We start from the raw sequence: 25,465 nt of genomic DNA on the forward strand, positions 1-25,465 counted from the left end.
GATAGGAGATTCATATTTTATTCCTCCAGTGACATATTTACAGTTGAATATAAATTAAAGGCCTGCTTGCACACCAAAGCCAGGTCCTTTAGGTGGTTCAGTCAAAGAGGTAAGACCTCCAGCTGGCTCACATGAGAAGCGTCCACTCCTGAAAGGAAAAGTAACATTAAATTGACTGCTAATGATGACCATTTATAACTGTTACCTCACAAGAGCTCAGTTAAGTAACTATTTCTCCTCAGAGAACTAGCATGGATTATTTAATCCAAACATTACAACTGCCACAAGATTTTCTCTTCCTAAGGTTAAATATAAACTGACATAAAAATATGAAATATGAAAAATACAAAAATAATACTAATACTAGTTCCCACTTACTGAGCAGTGTACATACATCACTGGCTCATTAAATCTTTACAACAATACCATGAGACAAGGGACACTGGCCAAAATATTTTACATATACAGAAACCAAGGCTTGGGATGATGCAGCATCTGCCCAAAGATCATAGCTAAGAACTACAGCAAAATAACCTAGCCCCAGAGGACATTTTAAAAAAGCATGTTTTAATAAATTAGAGCACTACATTTATTCTTTTTATATTTGAATTTTATTTTGACTGAGATCCACTGTCGCAAAAACTGTATTCCTTGAGAGATCTGAAGATTTGGGAGGATGTCCCTTAGAATCAGTAAAGACAAAATCCGTTTGTATTTTTGTTTTTAAAGGCTAAATTATTTATATTAATTTTTCAAAAACAGGTTCCAGATCAGGGTGGCTACAGAGAAAACATGAACAGGTCCTCCTATAGTTCTATGAAGGGAGGCAGTGCAGAGGTAAATGAACCTGTCTTCTTTTCACCACCACACATACTTTCCCAGGTAATCGTTCAGGCTCAACCTCTGCCCTGTCTGACCTCTGTTGCTAGAGCCTAGCTCAGCACCTACTCCTGTTTCACCCTTCTATTTCCTGGCTTTGCTCATTTACCTTGTTCCTGCCACAGATTTCAGCTGAAGAACTTATTCAATTAAATCATTTTATTCCCTCTGGCTTTGCCCTCCACATTCTGTCATCAATCTTATAAGTCTATTTTTAGAGCCCTAGAAAATCATTTGTTGAGGGGACAGGAAAATGACACCATAGTCATTTATAAGATCTTTTAAGCTATTACATTACATAATGCAAGTAACTAAGTAGTGTATTATAATAAAGAATATCTACAAAGTCAGAAATTAGTTAATATATTTGCACTATAGGTTCACTATGAAAACCAGGTAAAAAAGCAGTTACTGTACTATCTGTTACAGCCTAAAATTAAAGTTTTAGGGTAAGTAGCAAAATGATATTTAGTTTTAATAAACAGTATTTTGCTTTGTAATTTTTTTTTTATGTTAACTGGTAGCACAGGTACCCTTGCTGCTCTTTGACGACCAATGAAATAATGAAATTAATCAATTTTGGAGGACCTTTCTTTCTTCTCCTTTACTCTTGTGATTTAAGCTCAGCTACCCTTTTTTTTTTTTTTTTTTTTTGCGGTACGTGGGCCTCTCACTGTTGTGGCCTCTCCCGTTGCGGAGCACAGGCTCTGGACGCGCAGGCTCAGCGGCCATGGCTCACAGGGCTAGCCGCTCCGTGGCATGTGGGATCTTCCCGGACCGGGGCACGAACCCGTGTCCCCTGCATCGGCAGGCGGACTCTCAACCACTGCTCCACCAGGGAAGCCCTCAGCTACCCTCTTTACCAACACAAAGGATCAACTTAGGAAGATTAAAAAACTGAAGTTTCTGGAACAGTAAATAGAATTAATCATGTATACTGCATGAGCTCTTCACATGCAGATTATGGAATTTTATACAAGAAAGTAACTTTAAGAATAATCTGGTCCAGTTTCCTAAAGTTTGTTCCACGAAATTACCATCCCATAACATACTTTAGGGGGAAAAAGGGGGTTCCAGTCCTCTGTTATGCCTGCCTGCAAACTTTCCTCTGCCCCCACCATTCACAAAATGCACATTAAAATACTACAAAGGCTGTAAAATACTCCAGTAAAGCCTACAAACTTGGTTTAATCTACTAATCATGTTACTTTCCCCCTCACTTTATCTATAAACATGCTTCAGAACCCTAGAGAGGCCATGATCTAGCCCCACCCATTCACCCAACAGCCACAATTTACACCCAGATTTTCACGCAATAAATAACAAAAAATGATTTCCCCGATATGCTTAAAATACCATCTATTAATTACCTTGTTCTCTTCATTACAATTCAAAAGGTAAATCTGGTTTTTTAGCCATTCCAACACTACTTGCACAGTAATCATTTTAACTCATTTGCATTCTAGAAAGCTTGGCCTTTCTGTACATTTTTTATGGCTTAAAAAAAGTACTTCTTGGACTTCCCTGGTGGCGCAGTGGTTGAGAATCTGCCTGCCAATGCAGGGGACACGGGTTCGAGCCCTGGTCTGGGAAGATCCCACATGCCGCAGAGCAACTAGGTCCGTGAGCCACAACTACTGAGCCTGCACGTCTGGAGCCTGTGCTCCGCAACAAGACAGGCTGCGACAGTGAGAGGCCCACGGACTGTGATGAAGAGTGGCCCCCACTCACCGCAACTAGAGAAAGCCCTTGCACAGAAACTAAGACCCAACACAGCCAAAAACAAATAAATTTATTAAAAAGAAAAAAAGTACTTCTTAAAAGCTGCTTTATGAAAGTTTAGTGCTTATCTTTTTAATATTACTGAGATATATGCACCACTGCCCCTACATTTAGTATAAAAAAACCAGTGACTTTACTGTCTAGAGTTTATCATCAATCACCTATATCTTTTGTATATATACTTTGTAGCCTATCTATACTTTTAAACACCTCAGAGGTTATCTGTACTCCACAGAATTCTGTAAATTTTAAAATATCTTTATAAAACTAAATATGAATAATTCAAGTTGGATTTAAAATTAGTTCTAGATAATCCATACTAAAAAACAACCTCTATCTATTAATTAGTAATTGAAAGCAGGTTTAGAAGTTATGTTCAGTACTTTAATTGAAAATAAGAACAATCTCTAGGGACTTCCCTGGTGGTGCAGTGGTTAAGAGCCCGCCTGCCAATGAATGGGACCACAGGTTTGATCCCTGGTCCAGGAAGATCCCACATGCCACGGAGCAACTAAGCCCATGCACCACAACTACTCAGCCTGCGCTCTACACCCCACGTGTCCTAGAGCCCGTGCTCCGCAACGAGAAGCCACCGCAATGAAGAGCAGCCCCAGCTTGCACAACTAGAGAAAGCCCGCACATAGCAATGGAGACCCCACGCAGCCAAAAATAAATTAAAAAAAAAAGAATCTCTAGCACACAAATATTTATAAATGTCAAAAGAAAGAATGTTGTCTTACCATCAGTTTTTTTCTTTCTAGCCATCATTTACCAAAATAATAATAAAGCAGTTTTGAACCACAAAGAGAGAGCAATCTTTACCAATTTTGGCCAAAGTACACCTGATAGTGGTACTCAGAAATCAGTTACCACCGAACCAGTTTAATTTCTCGAATTACTCAAAGACTCACAACTAGCACCTATTTCAAATATTTAATCAGAGGGCTTTATTATAAAAATACTAATAAAAAAGCAGTAGCCAGCTTTGGTTAATTTAAAGAACAGCTATAACTATTTTGGTTACTGCTATCATCACAGTCTCTCTCAATAGCCAAGAAATTAACTTGGGGAAGTTCTTATTTTCATATGCTGGGAAGACATTCTGAACTACCATGTCCAGATACACTCTTTACATACACCACTGATGGATGCTCTGCAATTACTGAAAACTGAATAGATTTATCTTCGACTATTTATTTATTAAAAAAAATTTTTTTTTGGCCGCACCGCATGGCATGCAGGATCTTAGTCCCCTGACCACCCGTGCCCCCTGCAGTGGAAGCGCAGAGTCCTAACCACTGAACTACCAGGGAATTCCCTATATCAGCTTTTTAAATAAGAGGTGATACGTAGGAAATAGGTTGAGAAACCAGTAATTCTTTTTTCTTTTTTTTTTTTTTTTTTTTGCAGTACACGGGCCTCTCACTGCCGTGGCCTCTCCCGTTGCGGAGCACAGGCTCCGGACGCGCAGGCTCAGCAGCCATGGCTCACGGGCCCAGCCGCTCAGCGGCATGTGGGATCTTCCCAGACCGGGGCACGAACCCGTGTCCCCTGCATCGGCAGGTGGACTCCCAACCACTGCACCACCAGGGAAGCCCCAAGAAACCAGTAATTCTTAAAGTCTTTGGCTCAAATCTAGAACACTGTCAAAAAAATCACATTGAAGAACTATTTACAGTTACTGATAAGCACCATCCCTATTATTATTAGATGTCGAAAATGCTTTACTGTGGTACTTAGTTCCTGTTTATTAATGTTAAAATACAATGTTATAGTATCTCCTGTATTGAAAACAACAACAAACTCTTTTTTTTTTTTTTTTTTTTTTTTTTTTTTGAGGTACGCGGGCCTCCCACTGTTGTGGCCTCTCCTGTTGTGGAGCACAGGCTCCGGACGCGCAGGCTCAGCGGCCATGGCTCACGGGCCTAGCCGCTCCGCGGCATGTGGGCTCTTCCCAGACCGGGGCACGAACCCGTGTCCCCTGCATCGGCAGGCGGACTCTCAACCACTGCGCCACCAGGGAAGCCCCAACAACAAACTCTTAATTTCACCCCTGGTAATCTCATCCAGACATGGTTTTAAATACCATCTATAATAACTAATGAATCCCCAATTCATATTTCCAGCCCTAATGTATTCCCTAAATCCCAAGCTCATATCTAACCTTTCAGCACTCTACCATGGATGTCTAAGTAGGCATCTCAAACATGCTAAGTAGCATGTCCAAAACAAAGTGACTTTTCTTCCCCAAACTTGCCCTACCCCAAATCTTCTTCATTTTAGTTAAAGGAATCACAGGTGCTCAGACTAAAAAGCTAGAAATCATTCATAATTCCTCTGCCCTACAACATCCACTAAATTTTAAACTATTCTTTACACAGCAACTACGACAATAATTTTAACAAGATCACACATATTCCCTACTGAAAACACTCCAACGGCTTTTTATACTTGGGATTCAACCCAAATTGCTTACCTGGGCCTCTACCTACCTCTCCGACCTCTTCACCACTTTCCTCCTTGATCACTCACTTCAACCATACTGTCATCTTATTTTTCCTCAGGACCTTAATACCTCCTCTTTCCTCTCCCTCTGCAACATTGTTCCTCCAGCTCTTTACATGGTTCCTTTGGGCTTATCATTCAGGTCATTAATTCACCACCTCAGAAAGGCCTCACCTGACTAAATTTACCTCCAGTCATCCTCCATCCCCTAACCTGTTTATTTTCCTCCTAGCATTTATTATTCAGGTATTACACTAGTTGTCTCTCTCCATCACTAGAATATAAAATATATGACGACTTTACCTTGTTCATAATTTGTATGCACAACCTAAAATAGTGACTGGCACACAGCACATATCCAGAAATATTTGTGAAACAAATGAGTGCTGAGGGAATACAATAAAGTAGACAAAGCAACTATCTGTCTGTGCGGCAGGAGATTTAATGCTGGATTAATGTTGTCATCGATAAATCACAAAGTTCACAAGAAAGGAAGGAGGAGGGTCTAAGCTCCAAAAGTGTGACTACAGAATTACAAACAATACCTAATCAGAAAAAAAGGGGACATTTAAAGAAACCAAGTGGATTTCACAAGGAAATGTGCACCTGAGATATTAAAACAAAGTACCCTAAAGTTGAAAGAAGTATTACGGGTTTAAGTACAAATACAAGAGTAGCACGAACTTATTTTAAAACATCTGAGTCCTAAATACATAGCTAAAGTTTGTGAAAAATATTATGAACTTTTGTTTTTGGGCAAGGGGAGGCTACAGTTGAAGCAAGGATAAGTAAGGGACAGGACCAGTGGCTAAGAGAATTACTGTAATGTTAAATGACAAAAGGTTTCACTTCAGTAGCCTCCATAAAGGAGACTAATTCTGCACAGTGGAAATGTTTTATTCCTAAAAAATGTTTTCAGTGTAGCCCAAGTAAGTGAGGAACTAGGAAGAGAATGCCAAACCTCTTTAAGCAAATTCAAGTGTTGAAAGAAGTGTATGTTTTTTAGGGGCCAGCTTGCCTTTACTAAACTTAAGTTATCCTGAACTGACCTCTTTTTCTTATTAGGTAGGGTTATTAGTCGGCCAGAACAATGAGGGAGTAATTCTCAGTACTTCTTGCAGACTACAGAACCATGCATACCCTCTTGACCTAGTAATTCAACCTCAGGGAATCGTTTGTAACAAAAAGAAGGAAAATATATTTTAAAGCAGGGTAATAAAGAGCACATCATAGTTCTCGCAATACATTAGAATACTATATGGCCTTTAAAACCTATATATTTATTGCGACAAGGAAAATTTTATATGACATAAGCAGAAAAAATACAAAGGGAATATAACTGTATAAAACCATGCAAACATTGCTAGTATTGAGAGAATTTTAAGTAATGTGAACGCTTAGATAAGGAATAGGGATTTGTTTAGCAGCAAAAGTTCAGGTTCATAACTGAATGAGGAGTAATTAGTAGTTACTAATTACTGCAGTTAGTAACACAACTGCAGGATGGGAGTAGCCTGGATAAAACAATGTTTAAGTTGAAAAAGATCTAGGCATTCTAACTGACTGTAAGTACAATTTAATGGTGTAATGTATCTGAAGTAAGAATTGATGTAATTAGGCTGCATTATTATAAGCATGATGTCTGGAATAAAGAAGACAGTCCCACAATGCCCCACATGCTAAGTACATATCTCAAATACTGTGATTAGTTTAAGTGTCACATTAAGAAACTCATTAGCCAACCAGAAGACCTGCCAAGGAGGGAGACCAAAACTAAGTCATATAAGGAAAAACAATGAAACAACTGTGGATATTAAATCTGAGAAAAGATATGGGGAAGATGAGATAGCTATTTCAAGTAACTAAAGAGCCGGCATTTGGAAGAGAGATAAAAATTATCTTGTGTTTGTTCAAAGGACAGAACCTTTGGACCTTTAGGTGGAAATCAGAGGGAAGACAGACTTTGGGTCAAATTCTGGCAGTATGCACTTTTAAACAATGAAATAGATTTCTATTTGCAGTACATTTCCCTTCTTTATAACATCCAAGTAGATACCAGATGATTATCTGATAGGGTTTTGGATGGGGGAAAAAACCATTGCTTTAAATGACAAGTTGATTTAGATAGTATTCAAGGCTCCTGAAAACACCTGTGGACTTAGGGTTTAAAATTTTAAAATTAAGTCTACATGAAAGACTAACTTAGGTTAAGCCATTAAAATTTATTAAAAAGAAATAAAAGGATACCTTGGCCCAGGTTTGGGGATTTTGCCAGCCTTGAGTTCATCAATAATTTCTTCAATATCCTTAGGTGTCAGATCCTCCTAGAAAAAAAAGTAAAATAGTCATATTAAAATTACATCCTACCTCAAAATCAGTGTAAATCCCTAATAACAGTTTACTGTCTGTCTCAGCTCACAAGTTAGTTACCAAGGCAGCAACAACTGAGTAACTCCTATACATAGTCTGTCCTGCTAAATGCAATAGCAATAGGAGCTGCAGCTGAAGAGGCAGCACAAAGTAGCACTTTGAAGGGAGATAGTTCTGCACTTGAGCTGCAGTCCCAACACTTACTAGCCAGAAATCTGAGAGAAATTACTCAGCTTCCCCAAACTTGTTTCTTCATTCATAAACTGACTTCAGAGCGTTTTGAGGATTAAAAGAGAAAATAAAATAGAACACTGCCATGCACATGCTCAACAAATGCTATGTCCTTGAAGAATCAGTGAGATGCAAATAGTAATTAGCACCAGCAGTCATAAAAAGTAGATGCCTAGTATCTATCCCTAAGCTAAAGATCTAATACCCTAGTGATATCTTCTTTATTTCCCAGGTGAAATTCACCCTGTTGCAAACTTCACTTAATTTTCGAAGGGAAAAATAAAAAACTTATTTTGGACACATTTATTTTAATAATCCTGACCCTCCAATCCCCGTTTCAACCAGAGCAGCTTTGTATTTTGTACACTATGCACCTGTGTAAAATTCTTAACTCAAGGGTTGTTATTTAAAATAACAAATACAATTAAAACACACAGACACACCCCTACCCCTGGCTGCACCCTAGGTTTAGTCAAAAGACAGTCAAAACAGAATGGGGCAAGATTAAACTAATAGAAGTGCCTAAACTACATTATATCCCCTCTACCCCTCCCAAACTGTTACGTACTTAAGAAAATGTTTTTAGGACCCTGGTACTATGCTAGAGAAATCGTGATTCAGTACTGTATATTCAATGCCTATAGCCTCATAGAAGCCCTTTAATATAGAATAAACATTTATAAAAATAAGAACTGCTTAGGTGCAACAGATGCTCAGAACCTCAAAACTAGAAGGAATCTTTAAACTCACCTAATGATTTTATCTCCCCCAACTCTTTATTATGAAAATTTGAAAAGTATACATGAATAACCAAATTCCTTACCATATCTGAATTATGTACACATATGCCTTTCAGTTTCATTTTTTTTTTTTTTGGCTGAACATTTAAAAGCAAGTTGCAGACATCATGACACTTCACCCCTAATAACCACAGCGGGCGGGCATCTCCTAAGAACTTTTTTTTTTTTTTGGCCTCACTGCACACAGCTTGTGGGATCTTAGTTCCCTGACCAGGGGCTGTACCCAGGCCACATCAGTGAAAGCCCAGAGTCCTGACCACTGGACCGCCAGGGAACTCCCAGAACATTTTTAAATGTTCTTAAGTAACACAATGTCATTACCACACCCAACTAACAATAATAATTCCTTAATAAAATCAAATGTCAAGACCATATTCAAAGCTACCCAACCATCCTCAAAATGTATTTAATATTTCTCTCTAATAGGTATCCAATCACAGTTTATGTGACTATTTCATATTATCCACTGGTCAGCTGAGATCCATAAAAGTTAACTGCCTCCGGCTTCCCAGGCGGCGCAGTGGTTAAGAATCCGCCTGCCAATGCAGGGGACACCGGTTCGAGCCCTGGTCCGGGAACATGCCACATGCCACAGAGCAACTAACCCCGTGGGCCACAACTACTGAGCCCGTGCTCTAGAGCCCATGTGCCACAACTACCGAAGCCCGCACACCTAGAGCCTGTGCTCCACAAGAGAAGCCACCGCAATGAGAAGCCCACACACCGCAACAAAGAGTAGCCCCTGCTCGACGCAACTAAGGAAAGCCCGCGTGCAGCAACGAAGACCCAATGCAGCCAAAAATAAATAAATAGTAAAAAAGTTAACTGCCTCACCAAAGACCATACCACTACTAACTGAATCTCTTGCATAAATCTACAGTCTACTATATTTAGACATATAGTGCTTCATATAAAGCCTTGACTGTCTAATTCCTGCTTAAATTAAGATCCTCATGATTATGAGTAAATTGCAGAAATGTGGGAAAAGGGTAAGTTATCGCCATATTTTTAAAGGAATTTTTTTTTAAGTATGAGAAAGAGAAGGTAAGAAATTTGAATCACCATCATTAAAATGAAGAAAACCCCTATAGGTAATAAAAACATCCTAGAAATGTAAAATGCCAAAGAAGTCCAATTTCATCTTCATTAAAAAAAAAAACTGTAGATTTCCATTACAGGCATTATGGCAGTCCAGCTATCCTGACTGAATGTCCTATTGTAACAACTAACAATGCTGGATTCAATTTTTTTTAAAACTTTAAAATTTTATCAATGTCAAGGCACTGACAAGAAAAAAATACCCAGAGGCCAAAAGCTCAATGAAAACTTAGGGAGACAGTGGAACAGCAAAACAAATGTGGCTTCACGGTTTCATAGCCTAGAGGGGCAAGGGACAAATCTCCAGGACACAGGAGGTCATCCAAACCACGTAAAGCTGAGACCCCCAAAAGCTATACCCTCAGTGTAAGGGAAAAGTAGAAATTAAAACTGTCCCTCAAAAAAACCCTGCTACTCTGGAACCTTACACTTTAGGGGAAGAAGAGGGGAGGATATAAGAAGAGGGGATTTCTTTTGGGCCAGTAGTATTTCCAGGATCAAGAAAGAAGCAAAGTCAATCCCTTCTTGAAGTATCTACCTTCAACACAGGCCTTAAAAGAATTTCCATAAACAAACTTCTAAGAATTATGAACTAACAAGATATTATGAATGACAGCCATGATATAATCAGGGTAGCAAGCAATTAAAAAAAGATAACTAGAAAACTCCACACACTTGGATATTAAGAACACTTCTAAAAAACATAGGTCAAAGAAGAAATCAAAATGCAAATTTTAAATTATTTAGAACTAAATGATAAAAATATTACTTACCAAAACTTGTAATGGGACTTCCCTGGTGGTCCAGTGGTTAAGAATACACCTTCCAATGTGGGGGACACAGGTTTGATCCCTGGTTGGGGAACTAAGATCTCACATGGAGCAAGGCAACTAAGCCCACATGCCACAACTACAGAGCCCACGTGCTCTGGAGCCCGTGCCACTAGAGAGCCCATGCGCTGCAACTACTGAGCCCACTCCCTCTGGAGCCCGTGCGCCACAACCAGAGAGAAGCCCACACACTGCAACAAAAGATCCCACAGGCCATAACCAAGACCCAACACAGCCATAAATAAATAAATAAATAAATATTTTTTTAAAAAAAGAACTGTGAGGGGCTTCCCTGGTGGCTCAGTGGTTAAGAATCCACCTGCCAATGCAAGAGACATGGGTTCCAGCCCTGGTCTGGGAAGATCCCACATGCAGCGGAGCAACTAGGCCCGTGCGCCACAACTATGAGCCTGTGCTCTAGAGCCCACGAGCCACAACTACTGAGCCCGCGCACATAGAGCCCGTGCTCCGCGACAAGAGAAACCACCGCAGTGAAAAGCCCACACACTGCAACGAAGAGTAGCCCCCGCTCAATAAAACTAGAGAAAGCCCGCACAGCAACGAAGACCCAACGTACCCATAAATAAATAAATAAACAAAATAACTTCCTTTAAAAAAAAAAAAACTTCTGAGATATGGCTAAAGCAGTTCTTAGAGGTATGATACAATCTCTGTCAAATTTTTAAAACACACAATATAGTATTATTAGCATGCCTAGATACATATATTTTGAAAGTTTAAAAAACATGTATAGGAAAAACACTAAATATATGATAGTGGTTATCTCTGGGAATGAAAGGAAAAGAACAGGATTTTGAATAGGGGTGGGGGAGGTTTACCCTCACCTATAGTTTATTTCTGTGTATAATAATGATAAAAATTATAATACCTAAAGCAAGTGTGGCAAAATATTATTATCTATTAAGCCTTGGTGGTTACTTTCTGTATTTATATGTAAATTATTAAATTTTTCATTATTTAAAAGATTTTTAAATTTTTATTTATTTACTTTTGGCCACGTTGGGTCTTTGTTGCTGTGTGCAGGCTTTCTCTAGTTGTGGCGAGCGGGGTCTACTCTTCGTTGCGACGCGCAGGCTTCTCACTGCAGTGGCCTCTCTTGTTGTGAAGCACGGGCTCTAGGCGCACGGGCTTCAGTAGTTGTGGCAGGCGGGCTCAGTAGTTGTGGCTCGCAGGCTCTAGCGCGCAGGCTCAGTAGTTGGGGTGCACAGGCTTAGTTGCTCCACGGCATGTGGGATCTTCCCAGACCAGGGCTTGAACCTGCGTCCCCTGTAGTGGTAGGCGGATTCTTAACCACTACACCACCAGGGAAGCCCCTATTTAAAAGTTTTTAAAATGTGTCATTATCTCCTGGAGTTAAATTCAAAAATGTTTAATGATAATAATTTTTTTAAAACATTCTGGTGGACAACAATGTGGAAGCTAAAACTGACATATTTTATGTAAAGTTTTTCTATTCTTTGATTTTTAATAAAGTTTGGAAACCAGGAAAAAAGAAACCTTCTAGATATTTATGCCAACACTTTCTTCTAAATGAATAATTCAGAAACCAACATCCACATGACAAGAAACCAAATGTTTAAAATATTTTAAATATAACATCATACAACTTTATATTAAGTAAATACTCACATAGTAGTTGTCATTTATTTGAACCATTGGCGCATTTACACAGGCCCCTAAACACTCCACTTCTATAAGAGTGAAAAGTTTGTCAGGTGTAGTCTCTCCAACCTTTATTCCTAAAAATATAAATAAGCACTGGTAAGGACCAGGTTATATTTTAATTGCAATATAGTTTAAGAACCAAAAAAAAAAAAACCAACATAAAAAGCATATATATAAAAAGTATTTACAGAGGCATATAAAAAGTATTCAAGAGCATTAAATTTCTTAAACAACTCTGTATAGTTATTATAGAACATTCAAGGATTTAAGTGGACTTGTTCCTTTAAAAACAAATTTCAGAGGACTCATCTCCAGTGTTTGTTGTTACATAACAGTGCATCAGACCATATTATCTTCATTTTGATCATGATAATTAACCTACTAAAATCAGTCATACTATCAGATGGGCAAAGACTCAGAAAACAGCTAATGTCAAAGATCATTAAGAATGTAAGGAATATAGGTACTCTCATATCTTTAGGGAAGGCATTTTAGCAAAATATAGTAAAATCTGACCCAGCAATTCTACTACTTGTAAACAACCTTCGTGTACAATTGGACAAGTATGCAAAGACATGTTGTACACATGAAAGTAATTGCAGAATAATTTAACTTATAATAGAAAAATGAGGCATACATATTATAGCCAAAATCAAGTGCAAAAACAAACAGACATATTACATTTATGTATGTAATAATGAAAATAATTAAAACATAAAATCTAAAACTAATATACCTAATTGTTATCAGAATTTGTACCTCGGAGATGGGTGGGTAGGATTTTGAGCAGACTTCACACTTCTGTCTTACATACTTCTATACTCTCCAACTATTTTTACAACATGCAAGTAACAACAAAATTAAGAGACACCTCCTTTTACTTCATTTGATATGTACAGTGATAAATGCAGCAATGGCAGTTTTTTATAGTAAAATGCCCTTTTAATTCTGTGAATGCTACTGTAATAACATCTTTCTTTTTTTAAACATCTTTATTGGAGTATAATTGTAATAACATCTTATTCCAAATTTCCCTTCCTGAAGCATTCTTCCTATTCTAGTATCATTTTTGTTTTTAAAATAAATTTATTTATTTTTGGCTGCATTGGTCTTCGTTGCTGCATGCGGGCTTTCTCTAGTTGCCGTGAGTGGGGGCTACTCTTCGTTGTGGTGCTCGGGCTTCTCATTGCGGTGGCTTCTCTTGCTGTGGAGCACAGGCTCTAGGCACGTGGGCTCCAGTAGTTGTGGCACTCAGGCTTCAGCAGTTGTGGCTCACAGGCTCTTGAGCACAGGCTCAGCAGTTGTGGTGCATGGCCTTAGTTGCTCTGCGGCATGTGAGATCTTCCCAGACCAGGGCTCGAACCTTGTCCCCTGCATTGGCAGGCAGATTCTTAACCAATGCACCACCAGGGAAGTCCTATTCTCGTATCTTATTTGTTCCAAGTCTTGTTTGGAAGGATACAAGAATGATATAGTCACTTCTTTATGTGCCACATGCTATCATCACACAACAAGTGAAACTTAATTTTCTGAACAATGAAAACTTTAAAACTTTGAGAAGCTTTTAAAACATACTCAATCGTTACGGAAGAAAACATGAAAACTCAGCTTTGAGGAGGAGAACTAAAGAATACAAAATAGGAAGTAATAATGGTGGGCAAACACAGTAAGAAAAAAATTTACTCGTGAAGTACAGATCCAGTAAGGTGGTAAAAGTTTGAAAATAGAGGTAAGAAATAGGTCAAATCTCAAAAGACAACTCTATTTTTTCATAAAATTTATAAATATACTGTGTCCCATACCAAGCTTTTTCTGAATGGCCTCCAGTATGCTGTCAGAGTTACGAAGCATGCAAGGCGTAGTAGTGCAGACTTGAACATGATACTTTCCAACTGGCTTTCGATTATACATTGTATAAAAAGTTGCTACTTCATATACTCTCATTGGAGGTACTTGTAAAACTTCTGCAACCTAAAATATTTTAAAATATGATTACAATATTTATTAATTGAGCATATTACTTCAATTTGGTAAAAACCAAAAAAGTTCTTCAAAAGCAGAAACTATATCTGTATCTGATATCTGCAAGGCTAAGTCCTTCAATTTTGACACTTAAAAACTATACACATATCCAGGTTTTGACATGAAAAAAGAACTCATTAAATGGCATTTCAAATGACAAATATATTAAACTTTCTCTTATCAGTGATTCTAAAAGAAATGTATTCTCAAAAGACGTCTAATCCCGGCTCACTTGTGCAAGATTAAAGTAGGTATGCTAAATTTAATTTAGCGATACTAAACCAGGCTTATACGTCTGAATATTTCTCTCAAAATACACACACTGGGGCCTGACCAATGGAATAATTGTAAGGTCCTGGTGTTTAATTGAAAAAGCTCCCCCAGGCTGCTGCTGTGCACCTCCCTATGCCTTAGTGATGGTTAAGGAAATGATGCATGTGCCTCTGGATTTTGTTTTTGTTGTAAGGTTGGGCTTTTCTTTGAGGGGGGAAGGGGGACAGTAACATTAAAAATCTCAAAGTGGAAAGAATCTTGATTCTATTCTCTATATGCTATTTCTTGCCTTTCACACATATACATCCAATTCTAAATAGAACAGGACAATATTTTTGAAATGTTCTCACATTAGTTTCTCATTTCTTTTTTTTATTTTTTTGCGGTATGCGGGCCTCTCACTGTTGCGGCCTCTCCCGTTGCGGAGCACAGGCTCCGGACGCGCAGGCTCCACGGCATGTGGGATCTTCCCGGACCGGGGCACGAACCCGTGTCCCCTGCGTCGGCAGGCGGACTCTCAACCACTGCGCCACCAGGGAAGCCCTCTCATTTATTTTATTTTGCTCTGCTAAGCTTGACACTCAGCAAGACTCCCAACAAGCTTACCATTATTAAAAACATAAATTAAAAAAAAAAAAAAGTATTGGGCTTCCCTGGTGGCGCAGTGCTTGAGAGTCCACCTGCCGATGCAGGGGACATGGGTTCGTGCCCCGGTCCGGGAAGATCTCACATGCCGCGGAGCGGCTGGGCCCATGAGCCATGGCCGCTGAGCCTGCGCTCCACAACGGGAGAGGCCGCAACAGTGAGAGGCCCACGTACCGCAAAAAAAAAAAAAAAAAGTATTTATGATTAGAAACGCATCTAAATCATTATTGAGGAAGTTGGCTATTATAAAAATAATGTAAGGAATTTAGAAAACCCCCAAACATATATGCGATTTACTGGAAAAAAAAGAAAAATAAGCACCTATGTTTACTAAGTATAGTACCAACCAAACTTGCTTTATAACATTTTTCATAGTAAGAAAACAAAAAACTAAAGGTCCACAACAGTGTTAGAGTACTGTACAAAGTAAATAAGAGATCAATGAGCTATATCTAAAATTTGCATCCGGGATTCCATTAGATAAATTGAGGGCATTCCTATACTTCAAGAAAGATGATAATGGTCTAACCTAATAGTTAGACTTTAGAAAGTGAAAAGGAGAATGAAGTATAGCAGAATCTCTGCAATAGTCAGTCAAGTAGAAAATGCATAGAATTAGAAATGATTCAGTCCCAGCTCTATCACTTAGAAATCATAATATAATAATTGGAAGAGCTCTACCTAGTTCAAAATCATCATTGCAGATGAGGAAGTCCAGAGAAAAATCAGATCTCTAGTTCAAAATAAAATATGTTTTCCATTATATCACACTGGCTTATTAGTCATGTGAGTCTCACAAGAATCAAATAATATAAGGTTTTATATGGCACTTTGTAAATGATACACTGTAACATAATACCATACAAATGTAGTTGTATTACTAGGATATGAATAAACTTGAAATTTGGATTACTGCTGAAAACACTATTAGGAAAAAATGAATCCTAAAACATGCATGAATATATTAACCATATTTAAATGGGTCACCCATAAGATTTCTGTAGGTTGTGGATTCCAAGCTGCCATAATCAAGTGTCGTAAATACCATGTATTATATGTATTTTTGTTAAAGCCTGTAGCCAAAGATGCAAAATATTAAAAAGATTCACATTAGCTGTGAGCAGATCCTTTTCTCTGCAATTCTAGTGTTTAAGCAGTACATTCATTTTCAGAATATCTTGACAGCAAATTATACACATTTGGGATCTTTTATTATTATTGGCATTTCTCTCAAAGACAGAAAAAAAGAAAGCCTCTTTCACTATAATGCCTTTACTACTTTTTGCAAGGATAAAAAGCTCTACACTTTCAGTTCTCTGCATTATTAAGGGAACCAACGAAAGCATAAATGTAATTTGAGTTATGAAACATATAAATGATTAAAGGGCTTCAAACTCCTGGATTGATATCAATGAATGTCAGAGAAATTTCTACATAAGGAAGTTACTATACACAATCTCTCCTCTTTTTGAACTAACACAAAAATGAAGTACCTTGTTCATAGCAGAGATGGGCAGCCATCCATTCTGTCTTTGGGCTAAATCCAGGATTGGAAGCACAGCTGCTGCTTTATGCCCTTCTGGGTAGTTTTTTACAATTGCCTCTATCCTCTGTATCAAAGAAAAAGCACTTGTTTTTATACATCTGGAAGATACTAAATATTTTGTTAATTAATTATAATGTTAATTTAGTCATACCTTATAGTTTTCCGGTGTGAAATCAAATGGAGTATCTGGGTTATTCTCAGGAGTATCTCTGTGCTACACAAAGGAAAAAAAATGTTTTCCAAAATTATCAAAATTCCCTCAAAAGTGTGAATAACTTTGTACTTTACTACTACTGTTCATCTAGTCTCTTCGCTTTAATTCGAACATGATATATACATCAACCTATCCTTGCATCAAGAAGAATGGCTAAACTAATTATGAAATACAGATCTGATGAGTATGATTACCAAAATATTAGCAGAATTCAAAAATTTAGAAGTTTTCAAAATCATCCTTTATAGGTTACGAGAAGTAGCTTTAGGATCAAAACCCCAAAAAAGCATTATCCAACTTGCTTAGAGAATAGGATCTTCTAATGTAATCTAATTACAAAAAATTACCAATTATTGGAAGCCTAATGAAATTAAGACACAAATTTTTTTTTTTTTTTTTTTGCAGTACGTGGGCTTCTCACTGCTGTGGCCTCTCCCGTTGCGGAGCACAGGCTCCAGACGTGCAGGCCCAGCGGCCATGGCTCATGGGCCCAGCTGCTCCACAGCATGTGGGATCCTCCCGGACAGGGGCACAAACCCACGTCCCCTGCATTGGCAGGCGGACTCTCAACCACTGCGCCACCAGGGAGCCCAAATTTTTTTTAAATTTATTTATTTGGCTGTGCCAGGTCTTAGTTGCGGCATGCAAGATCTTCGCTGTGGCATGCGGGACCTTTTTTTTTTTTTTTTAATCATTATTTATTTATTTGGTTGCGTCGGGTCCGTTGAGAAAGGCCGGCTCCTTAGTTGCAGCTCATGGGCTCCTTAGTTGTGGCATGTGGGCTCCTTAGTTGCAGCAGGCAGGCTCCTTAGTTGTGGCATGCATGTGGGATCTAGTGCCTGGACCAGGGATCGAACCTGGGCCCCCTGCACTGGGAGTGTGGAGGCTTAACCACTGAGCCACCAGGGAAGTCCTGGCATATGCGATCTTTAGTTATGGCATGCAAACTCTTAGTTGCAGCATGTGGGATCTAGTTCCCGGACCAGGGATGGAACCCGGGCCCCCTGCACTGGGAGTGCAGTCTTAGCCACTGGACCACAACGGAAGTCCCTAAGACACAAAATACTGAGTGTGAAAATATGTGCATTTTTCCAAAAGAGAGTGTACCACATTGTCAAAGGCACCTACCTTCTACTACAAAAGCACCATTTCTTCCCCACACAACAGAAACTAGCCAACAGCTAGTTTTCTGTAACAGAAACTAGCCAACAGCAAGCTTTATTTCTTCTGCAAAAGAGCAGGCCCTCTTCAAACACTGACAAGAAATGGCATGTCAACAGGAAATCAAATGAGTCACACTGAGATTAACACTTACATCAATTAATGTTTTGTATGTATGGTGAACACAGAACTGAATCCCTTAGTAAGTTAACGCTCAAGAGTTCTGGTTTTTCAAGGACATAGAAGAGAAAAAACGCAGAAACTTTGGACAATGATCTCGAGTGTTTTTAGACAAAGATGACAAAATACAAAGCAGGACTCTACTTATTAATAGTATAGCTAACTCATTTATTAAGAGTCAGCCTAAAAATAATTCATTTTCCAAAATGATACCACTAACTCTAAATCATCATACAAGTCCACTAAATTGCCTTTAAACACTAGATTGATTCCTAAAAAATGTACCTTGTCACAGAAAGGCGATACATATCTTAGCCTTTCTGAATTGTGCAACCAAGCTAGGGAATTCATCGACCTCTACCTGTAGTGAAACCCTGGACACGAAAAACATAAAGGCCAACTGCCAATGTGTTCGCTGTATTACTAAAATCTATGAGTTTCAAGCTAGTGCCATTTGGGGATTCCCCAAGTTGCAGCCTCAGAATCTTCACTGAGCCAACATGAATGATTTTTAAGAACCTAAAGTGTGACAAGAAATCAGGTTAGGTTCACAGTTATTTCACCAAGGAATAATCTAAATTCTTATTCCCAGAGTTGCGCTGGTATCAATTTAAATTTGAGAGGTTTAGCTGGAACTACACCTCTTGAAATGTAGTGAATTCAATTAGCTATGTTTAAATTCCCACAATGGCCAGCAAATACCAAAGACACTGGTGTTTAAGATATGTTGTGTTGTATCCACCCAAATTTCCAAGTCCTTCCATTCTGAAGAAATCTAAGTAATTACTTACCACAAATAAGGCTCCTCCAGCTCCATTCTGCACAGCTGTCTTATGCAAATTCCTTACATGTCTTCCCTAAAATTTTAAGAAAGTTTAGTAAATCAAAAGCCTTATGAAATTTTAAGATCCATAATTTAAAATAATAGAATCAACTGATAGAAGTAGAATATCTTAAGAGATATGGCCTACCACACTACACCATGCCCACCTCTATTTCAGGAGAGATATAAGGAAATGGAGATTCAAAGGTAAGGTTACTAACTTGCCTAAGGTAACACGCAAGAGTCAGTGGAAGAACCAGAATGACAACCTAATCTCCTGAGTCGCGTATCCTTTCTCCTACATTCTTTTGGCATGCAACTGCAGAGTTAATGTACCATTAACTTACTGCCTTTCACTTTTGTCTGAATCAAGTTGGATAGCTTTCATTTCATAAGCATGTTTTCATTCTGTAAAAATGAGTTGAATGTACACCCCCTTTTCAATTCTTTACTACGTTAGTTTAGAAACTCCAGCCTTAAAAGTAGTTTCAGAAAGCTTCTTATAATGCTATGCAGATTGACCATACTCAATTGCTTTGGAAGGAATCCATTTGATTACTCCCTATGTGGCATTTCGTTTCTCTTTGCCTTATTGCTTCTCCCCCACTTCTACCTTCTCTACCCTCTCCCTGAAAAGCAATTCTACTGTTGTTCAGAAATCCTCCAACTTCTGAGTTCTACTAACCACAGATGGTAGAACACTGGATTAAACAAAGCATGGAACTAGCAAAGAGCTGGACAATTCAAAGGCAAACATAACAGACAAGGAAGCAAAAGCAGTGACATAACACAATCACAGATTTAACTTTTTCCTAGATCCAAATAATATTTCAGTTGAATAAATAAGTTTACACAGAACACTTGCTTTAATTAACAAGACCCACGTACAGAATGTGAAACATAGGTATAAAATATGGGAGTGATAAATATTTTCAGGATAATGGGGGGAGGAAGGGAGAATCTGATCAGCTGTGGTACACAAAGGGGCTTCAACTGTGTTGGCTTTGCTTTCTTTCTTAGGCAGCAAGTGGATGGATACACAATGTTTATTATATTCTTTTTGCTTTTTTGTGTCTGAGATATATGATAAAAATTTCCTTTAAAATAAATGCAACACACACAACACACACATATTATACATTACATATTATGTAGCTAAGAAAAATATTAAAAATAATGACATAGAAAGAAGTGTTTGTGGCACAATCATAACTGGAAAATATCAAGGTGAAGTGTTTGTGGCACAATCATAACTGGAAAATATCAAGGTTAAACAAAACAAACAAAAAAGCATAAACTACCATTCCAATATATTCAATATAGACATTAATGAAAATATTAGATGGCCTTAACAATTAAAAGTGCTTATCTGTTATTATGATGTTAACAAGATTACAAGCAACTCTTATTTTATATTTTGTTTCTTATATTTTTCTCTATTTTCTAGGTTTCTTTTAGCATGAATTGACAAATTGAAAAAAAAATTCTTATTTAAAACAAAATGTTCATCAAGTACAAAATGAAACATCTACTGTTAATCCTATTTCTCCTTCCAATTTCCCAGTATATCAAAATAAACACCACCAATCTCTAAGTTAGAATAGCTTCAGTTTTGATCCTTTCCTCATTATTCCAGGATATGTCACATACCTTACTTAAAAATATACAGATAATCTTGAAAATTGGTCTTGAGGCCTATGTAGCGGCATACTGGAAAATCTATTTTGAGGCACTCTCTGGCTGACCTGTAATTCTGCATATGCACGTGAATTTACACACACACACACACACACACACACACAAACATTCTCTCTCTCTCTCTCTCCTCAAAATAGAGTGTTTTAAAGTCCAAATCCTTGAAGATAGACTACATACTGATTGAGAACAGTCAGGAAAAAGTAGTTAAGTTACAGAAAGAAATGCTGGAGTTTCAGATGATGATGATGATGATGATTTTTTTTAATGGAAGATCTGGGTTTAGATCACCATGCTGCCACTTGCTAACGTGTAACCTTGCACAAGTCACTTAAATTTTAAGAAGATGTTGGGGGTAGGAGTTTATTAATTAATTTATTTATTTTTGCTGTGTTGGGTCTTCGTTTCTGTGCGAGGGCTTTCTCTAGTTGTGGCAAGCGGGGGCCACTCTTCATCGCGGTGCGCGGGCCTCACTATCACGGCCTCTCTTGTTGCAGAGCACAGGCTCCAGACGCGCAGGCTCAGTAGTTGTGGCTCACGGGCCTAGTTGCTCCGTGGCATGTGGGATCCTCCCAGACCAGGGCTCGAACCCGTGTCCCCTGCATTAGCAGGCAGATTCTCAACCACTGCGCCACCAGGGAAGCCCCACTTAATTTTTCTGTGTCAATTTCTGTATCTGTAAAAACAGGGATATATACTTATTGAAGTATTTTGAGGTTCAGTCAGGTACTATATAACCTTATCTCTGAAGATACTATAAACCTGTTAAAGTGTTACTACATCTGCCTAGCTGATATATGGGGATAAAACATTTAATAACTGAACAATGGAAGATTTAAACTGCATTTTGAGAACTGTGCTGTGTTAGCTAACTAACACAGAGTCACTGTCACTACTTGCCTGCTCTAAGTCTTCTCCCTTCCTTCTTAAACCCTGAAAAAGCTAGAATTGAAACCCACTATTAATTCTTCACTATCAAATTATATTCGTTTATAAAAAAAAAAGTTTCTTGAATTTTCATTTGGAGTTCAGTGAATTCAACTGGAATTCACTGAAGTATAGACATTTTCAGAGTCTAATGAGAAACTAGACTCCAGTCTAGTGAAAAGCCTAGACTCTAGTCTAAGGGGGCGGGGGGGAATTCAGCTTACTCTTCAAATCAGTCCCGCCTAGCTAAGTTGTTCTTTTCCAGTTCTAAGACGATTTCGTCCTAGAATGCTTCTTTCTTCTAAAAGTGAAACTGAATTCAAATGGCCCATTAAGTAGGGAAAAGACTACTTATAATTCAAATTTTTTTTAAATTGAAGTCTAGTTGATTTACAGTATTATTTCAGGTGCACAACATAGTGATTCACTATACTTATATATATATTTATATATTATACTTTATATATATATATATATATATTTATATATATATATATATATATATATATTTTTTTTTTTTTTTTTGGCGGTACGCAGGCCTCTCACTGTTGTGGCCTCTCCCGTTGCAGAGCACAGGCTCCGGACACGCAGGCTCAGCGGCCATGGCTCATAGGCCCAGCCGCTCCACGACATGTGGGATCCTCCCGGACCGGGGCACGAACCCATGTCCCCTGCATCGGCAGGCGGACTCTGAACCACTGCGCCACCAGGGAAGCCCTAGCATACTATTTTTATCCTTACACTGGAGACTTGAGTTCACATCTCCAATATAAAGATCTGAGTTTGTAGTGTGCAATAGTGACCTACTGAACCTCAGTGTATAAACTTAAAATGTGTTCATTTTCTCTTTACCCTAAACTGTTTAAGGCTGTGGCAGGCAAGAATAATGGTGCCCCAAAGATACCCACATCCTAATCCTGGGAAGCTGTGAATATGTGAGTATACACAGCAAAAGAGGACTACAGTTGCAGATGGAAATAAGGTTGCTAATCAGTTGATCCAAAAATAGGGAGATTTTCTGGATTATCAGGGTGGGCCCAAGGGCTCTTAAAACGCAGAGGAGTGAGCAAAGTTAGAGCAGGGTCAGAATGGTATGTGAGAGCTTGACCTGCCCTTGCTGGCTTTGAAGATGGAAGGGGGCTATGGACCAACAAAGAAGGGCACCTTCTAGAAGCTAGAAAAGCCAAGGAAACAGGTTCTCCCCTAGAATCTCCAGAAACGAAGGTAGCTCTACCAACACCTTGGTTTCAGCCAAGTGAGACCCATGTCAGACTTTTAACCTACACAATCGTAAGATAATAAATTTGTGTATGTCACCAAATTTGTGGTAACTTGTTACAGCAGCAATAAAAAAACTAATATAAATGCCCTCTAATCTCACTTTTCCTCCTCCCTCCCTCCCTTCCTTCCTCCTTCTCTCTCTCTTTCTTTAGATCTAAAGAACTGAGTTAATGTCCTAGAGCCAAAATGTAGATGCTGCAAAATCAATGGAATCTCTAATGGAATGGGAAAACATTTCATTCTACAAAACTTAAAATTTAGGAAGAAAAATGCCACCAAAGAACGTTCTACTTCTAGTACGGCTGAGTAGATTATTATCAGGCCAAACCACTGGGTAACAACTATAAACTCTGGACAAAATATTTTTTAAAAAATTAAAAACCAAAAATCTTTCTGAAGGCACTGAAGAACAACCAAATGCAGCAGACACGTGAAGGGAGTCTAGACTTAGAAGAAGCCCATAAGGGTTCTTTTTTTTTTCTTTACATCTTTTACTGTGAAGGCAGGCCCCAGTCTATCCCATGCTGGGCAGCTAAAACTCCAAGAGAAAACCTGCAGCCCTAATGTCTTGAAGTACCACAGGAGAGGCTGGGACAACCACAGGAGAGGCATAGGCAAGTGGGAAATCCCAGAAAAGGAAAAGCCAGAGTGGAGAAGCCCCCAGTTCTGTGGCTGACTCCAAACATGCAGGCACACAGGGCAGACTCCAAACAGCCCAGCTAAAAGAACTGGACCAATATTTGAGCCACTGCCCACAAGGGAGCCAGACTGCAGTTCAAGTTAATTGCCTGCCTGCAACAACTATAACAAAATACTCTTTGGAGGAATTAAAAAAATCTAGAGCCTCTATGACATCATTCACAATGTCCAGGATACAATCCAGAATCACTCAACATAAAACAACAAAAAAGGAAAACAACCCATTTTCAAGAAAAAAGACAATGGAGATTACCAAACAATTTCAAAACTGCTACAACAGTGCTTAAGGACAGAAAGAAAAAAATCTTCAATAAATGAAAAGATAGAAATAGAAACTATAAAAAAGAAACCAAATTAAAATCCTAAAACTGAAAACACAATCCTTGAAAATGCCACCACAACTCTCTCACCCCTATGAAACTAATTAGTGACTTGGGAGAGAGGCAGTGATGAGTTGTAAAATGGTGTCAACATTACAGAAAACTTTGGGCAATTACTGAAGGAAAGATGGAAATAAACCTATTCTGAGTAGCTATTGCTCCATATTTCATAATTTTTAGGCAATTCTTGACAATCGCTCAATAAGGTATTACTGCACTTTACAGAAAAGAAAAATAGAGCTCAAGGAGATTAAGAAATATGGCTCAAGGTCACACAATTAGTGTCTTCCCCTAGACACAGTACTAAATTCTGGATATTTTTAAAGCAATGACAAGCTGAATAAAAGCCTGTGGCTGAAGAAATTGGCAGCTAGCTAATAAAGCAGCAATTATAACAAAATAAGCAATTTCTTTGAAAATGTAAATGATTTCCTTAAAGGTTTCTCTTTTAGGAAAGGAACTTTATTGGTGAGACCACTTTACTCACATCTTTCCTGACTTTTGCTAGGTCATTCTGATATCCCACTATTTGTAAAAGGCTAGAAGGGCCTGGTTAGAAGGGCAGTCACGGAATGTCACCTGTCATTATTATTATCCACATTGTTACCTGGAGCCCAGCAGGTAACAGTAGAACGTCAAGCGCTTATTGAAGACCAAACTCTGCAAATTGGAATATTCCCACTTGACAGCCGAGGATACCAAGTGAGAACAATAAGAGCCCAAAGGCACAAAGGTGGAAAGACGGTGCACCCACCATCCAAACTCAGGTCTCCCTGCAAGGCCCTGAGCTCATCCTCCGCTACTGCACACCACCGCCCTCCCTTCTGCCGAAAACTGATTCAACCTTTCTACGTTACTGCTGGGGGAAAGGCTGCTTTCCTTCCGGTAAATGCCCCGCCGTCATCCTCGTCATTTCTGGAACACGCTCTGTTAAGTTAGTGCGAACGGGTGTTTCACCCCGAGAGTAAACGTCCTTTCTAAAGACGGGCTTGGATGTCAGGAGCGCGAGGGGCCCCGACGTCCTCCGGGTGCGGGACGCGGTGACGCCATCACTCGGCCAATTTCCCCACCTGCCAAGGGCAGTGCTGCTAGGGGACCCTGGGGCCGCCCCGCGCAGAGACTCGGCCTGCTAGGCGGGCGGGGGTCCCGGCACCGCCCTCCCGCCTCCCGTCCGGAAGGAGGCCTCGCGCCCGCCGCAGCCGCACCGCCGACGCCCTCGCTCCGCGGCGACGCGGCCTCCCTGAGGAGGGCGAAGGCCGCGGTGTCCTTGCCGCTGCCCGGGGTCCCGTCCGGGGCCCTGGGCTCCCGCGTGCCCGCTGCAACAGGAGGCGCGGACAGAGGGGGAGGGCGACGGCAGCGCCCGCGCTCATTCGAGCCTCCTTACCCACTGGGCGGCGAAGCCGGCCGCACGGGCCCGGAGCGCAGCGGAGAGGAACAT

The 25,465-nt window shown here is 39.3% G+C and overlaps 1 protein-coding gene across 1 annotated transcript; it reads right to left on the reverse strand.

Moving 5' to 3' along the window:
- On the reverse strand, positions 1 to 25,465 carry NDUFV2 (NADH:ubiquinone oxidoreductase core subunit V2; the record flags this gene model as incomplete). Its single annotated transcript, XM_079717926.1, has 8 exons — positions 1 to 148; positions 7,414 to 7,490; positions 12,146 to 12,255; positions 13,984 to 14,152; positions 16,615 to 16,731; positions 16,819 to 16,881; positions 19,014 to 19,079; positions 25,412 to 25,465. The coding sequence occupies 8 exons, from the start codon at positions 25,463 to 25,465 to the stop codon at positions 55 to 57; spliced, it is 750 nt and encodes a 249-aa protein (XP_079574052.1). The 3' UTR covers positions 1 to 54.

Source organism: Hyperoodon ampullatus (genome assembly GCF_949752795.1).
Source record: "Hyperoodon ampullatus genome assembly, chromosome: 13".
Classification (NCBI taxonomy): Eukaryota; Metazoa; Chordata; class Mammalia; order Artiodactyla; family Ziphiidae; genus Hyperoodon; species Hyperoodon ampullatus.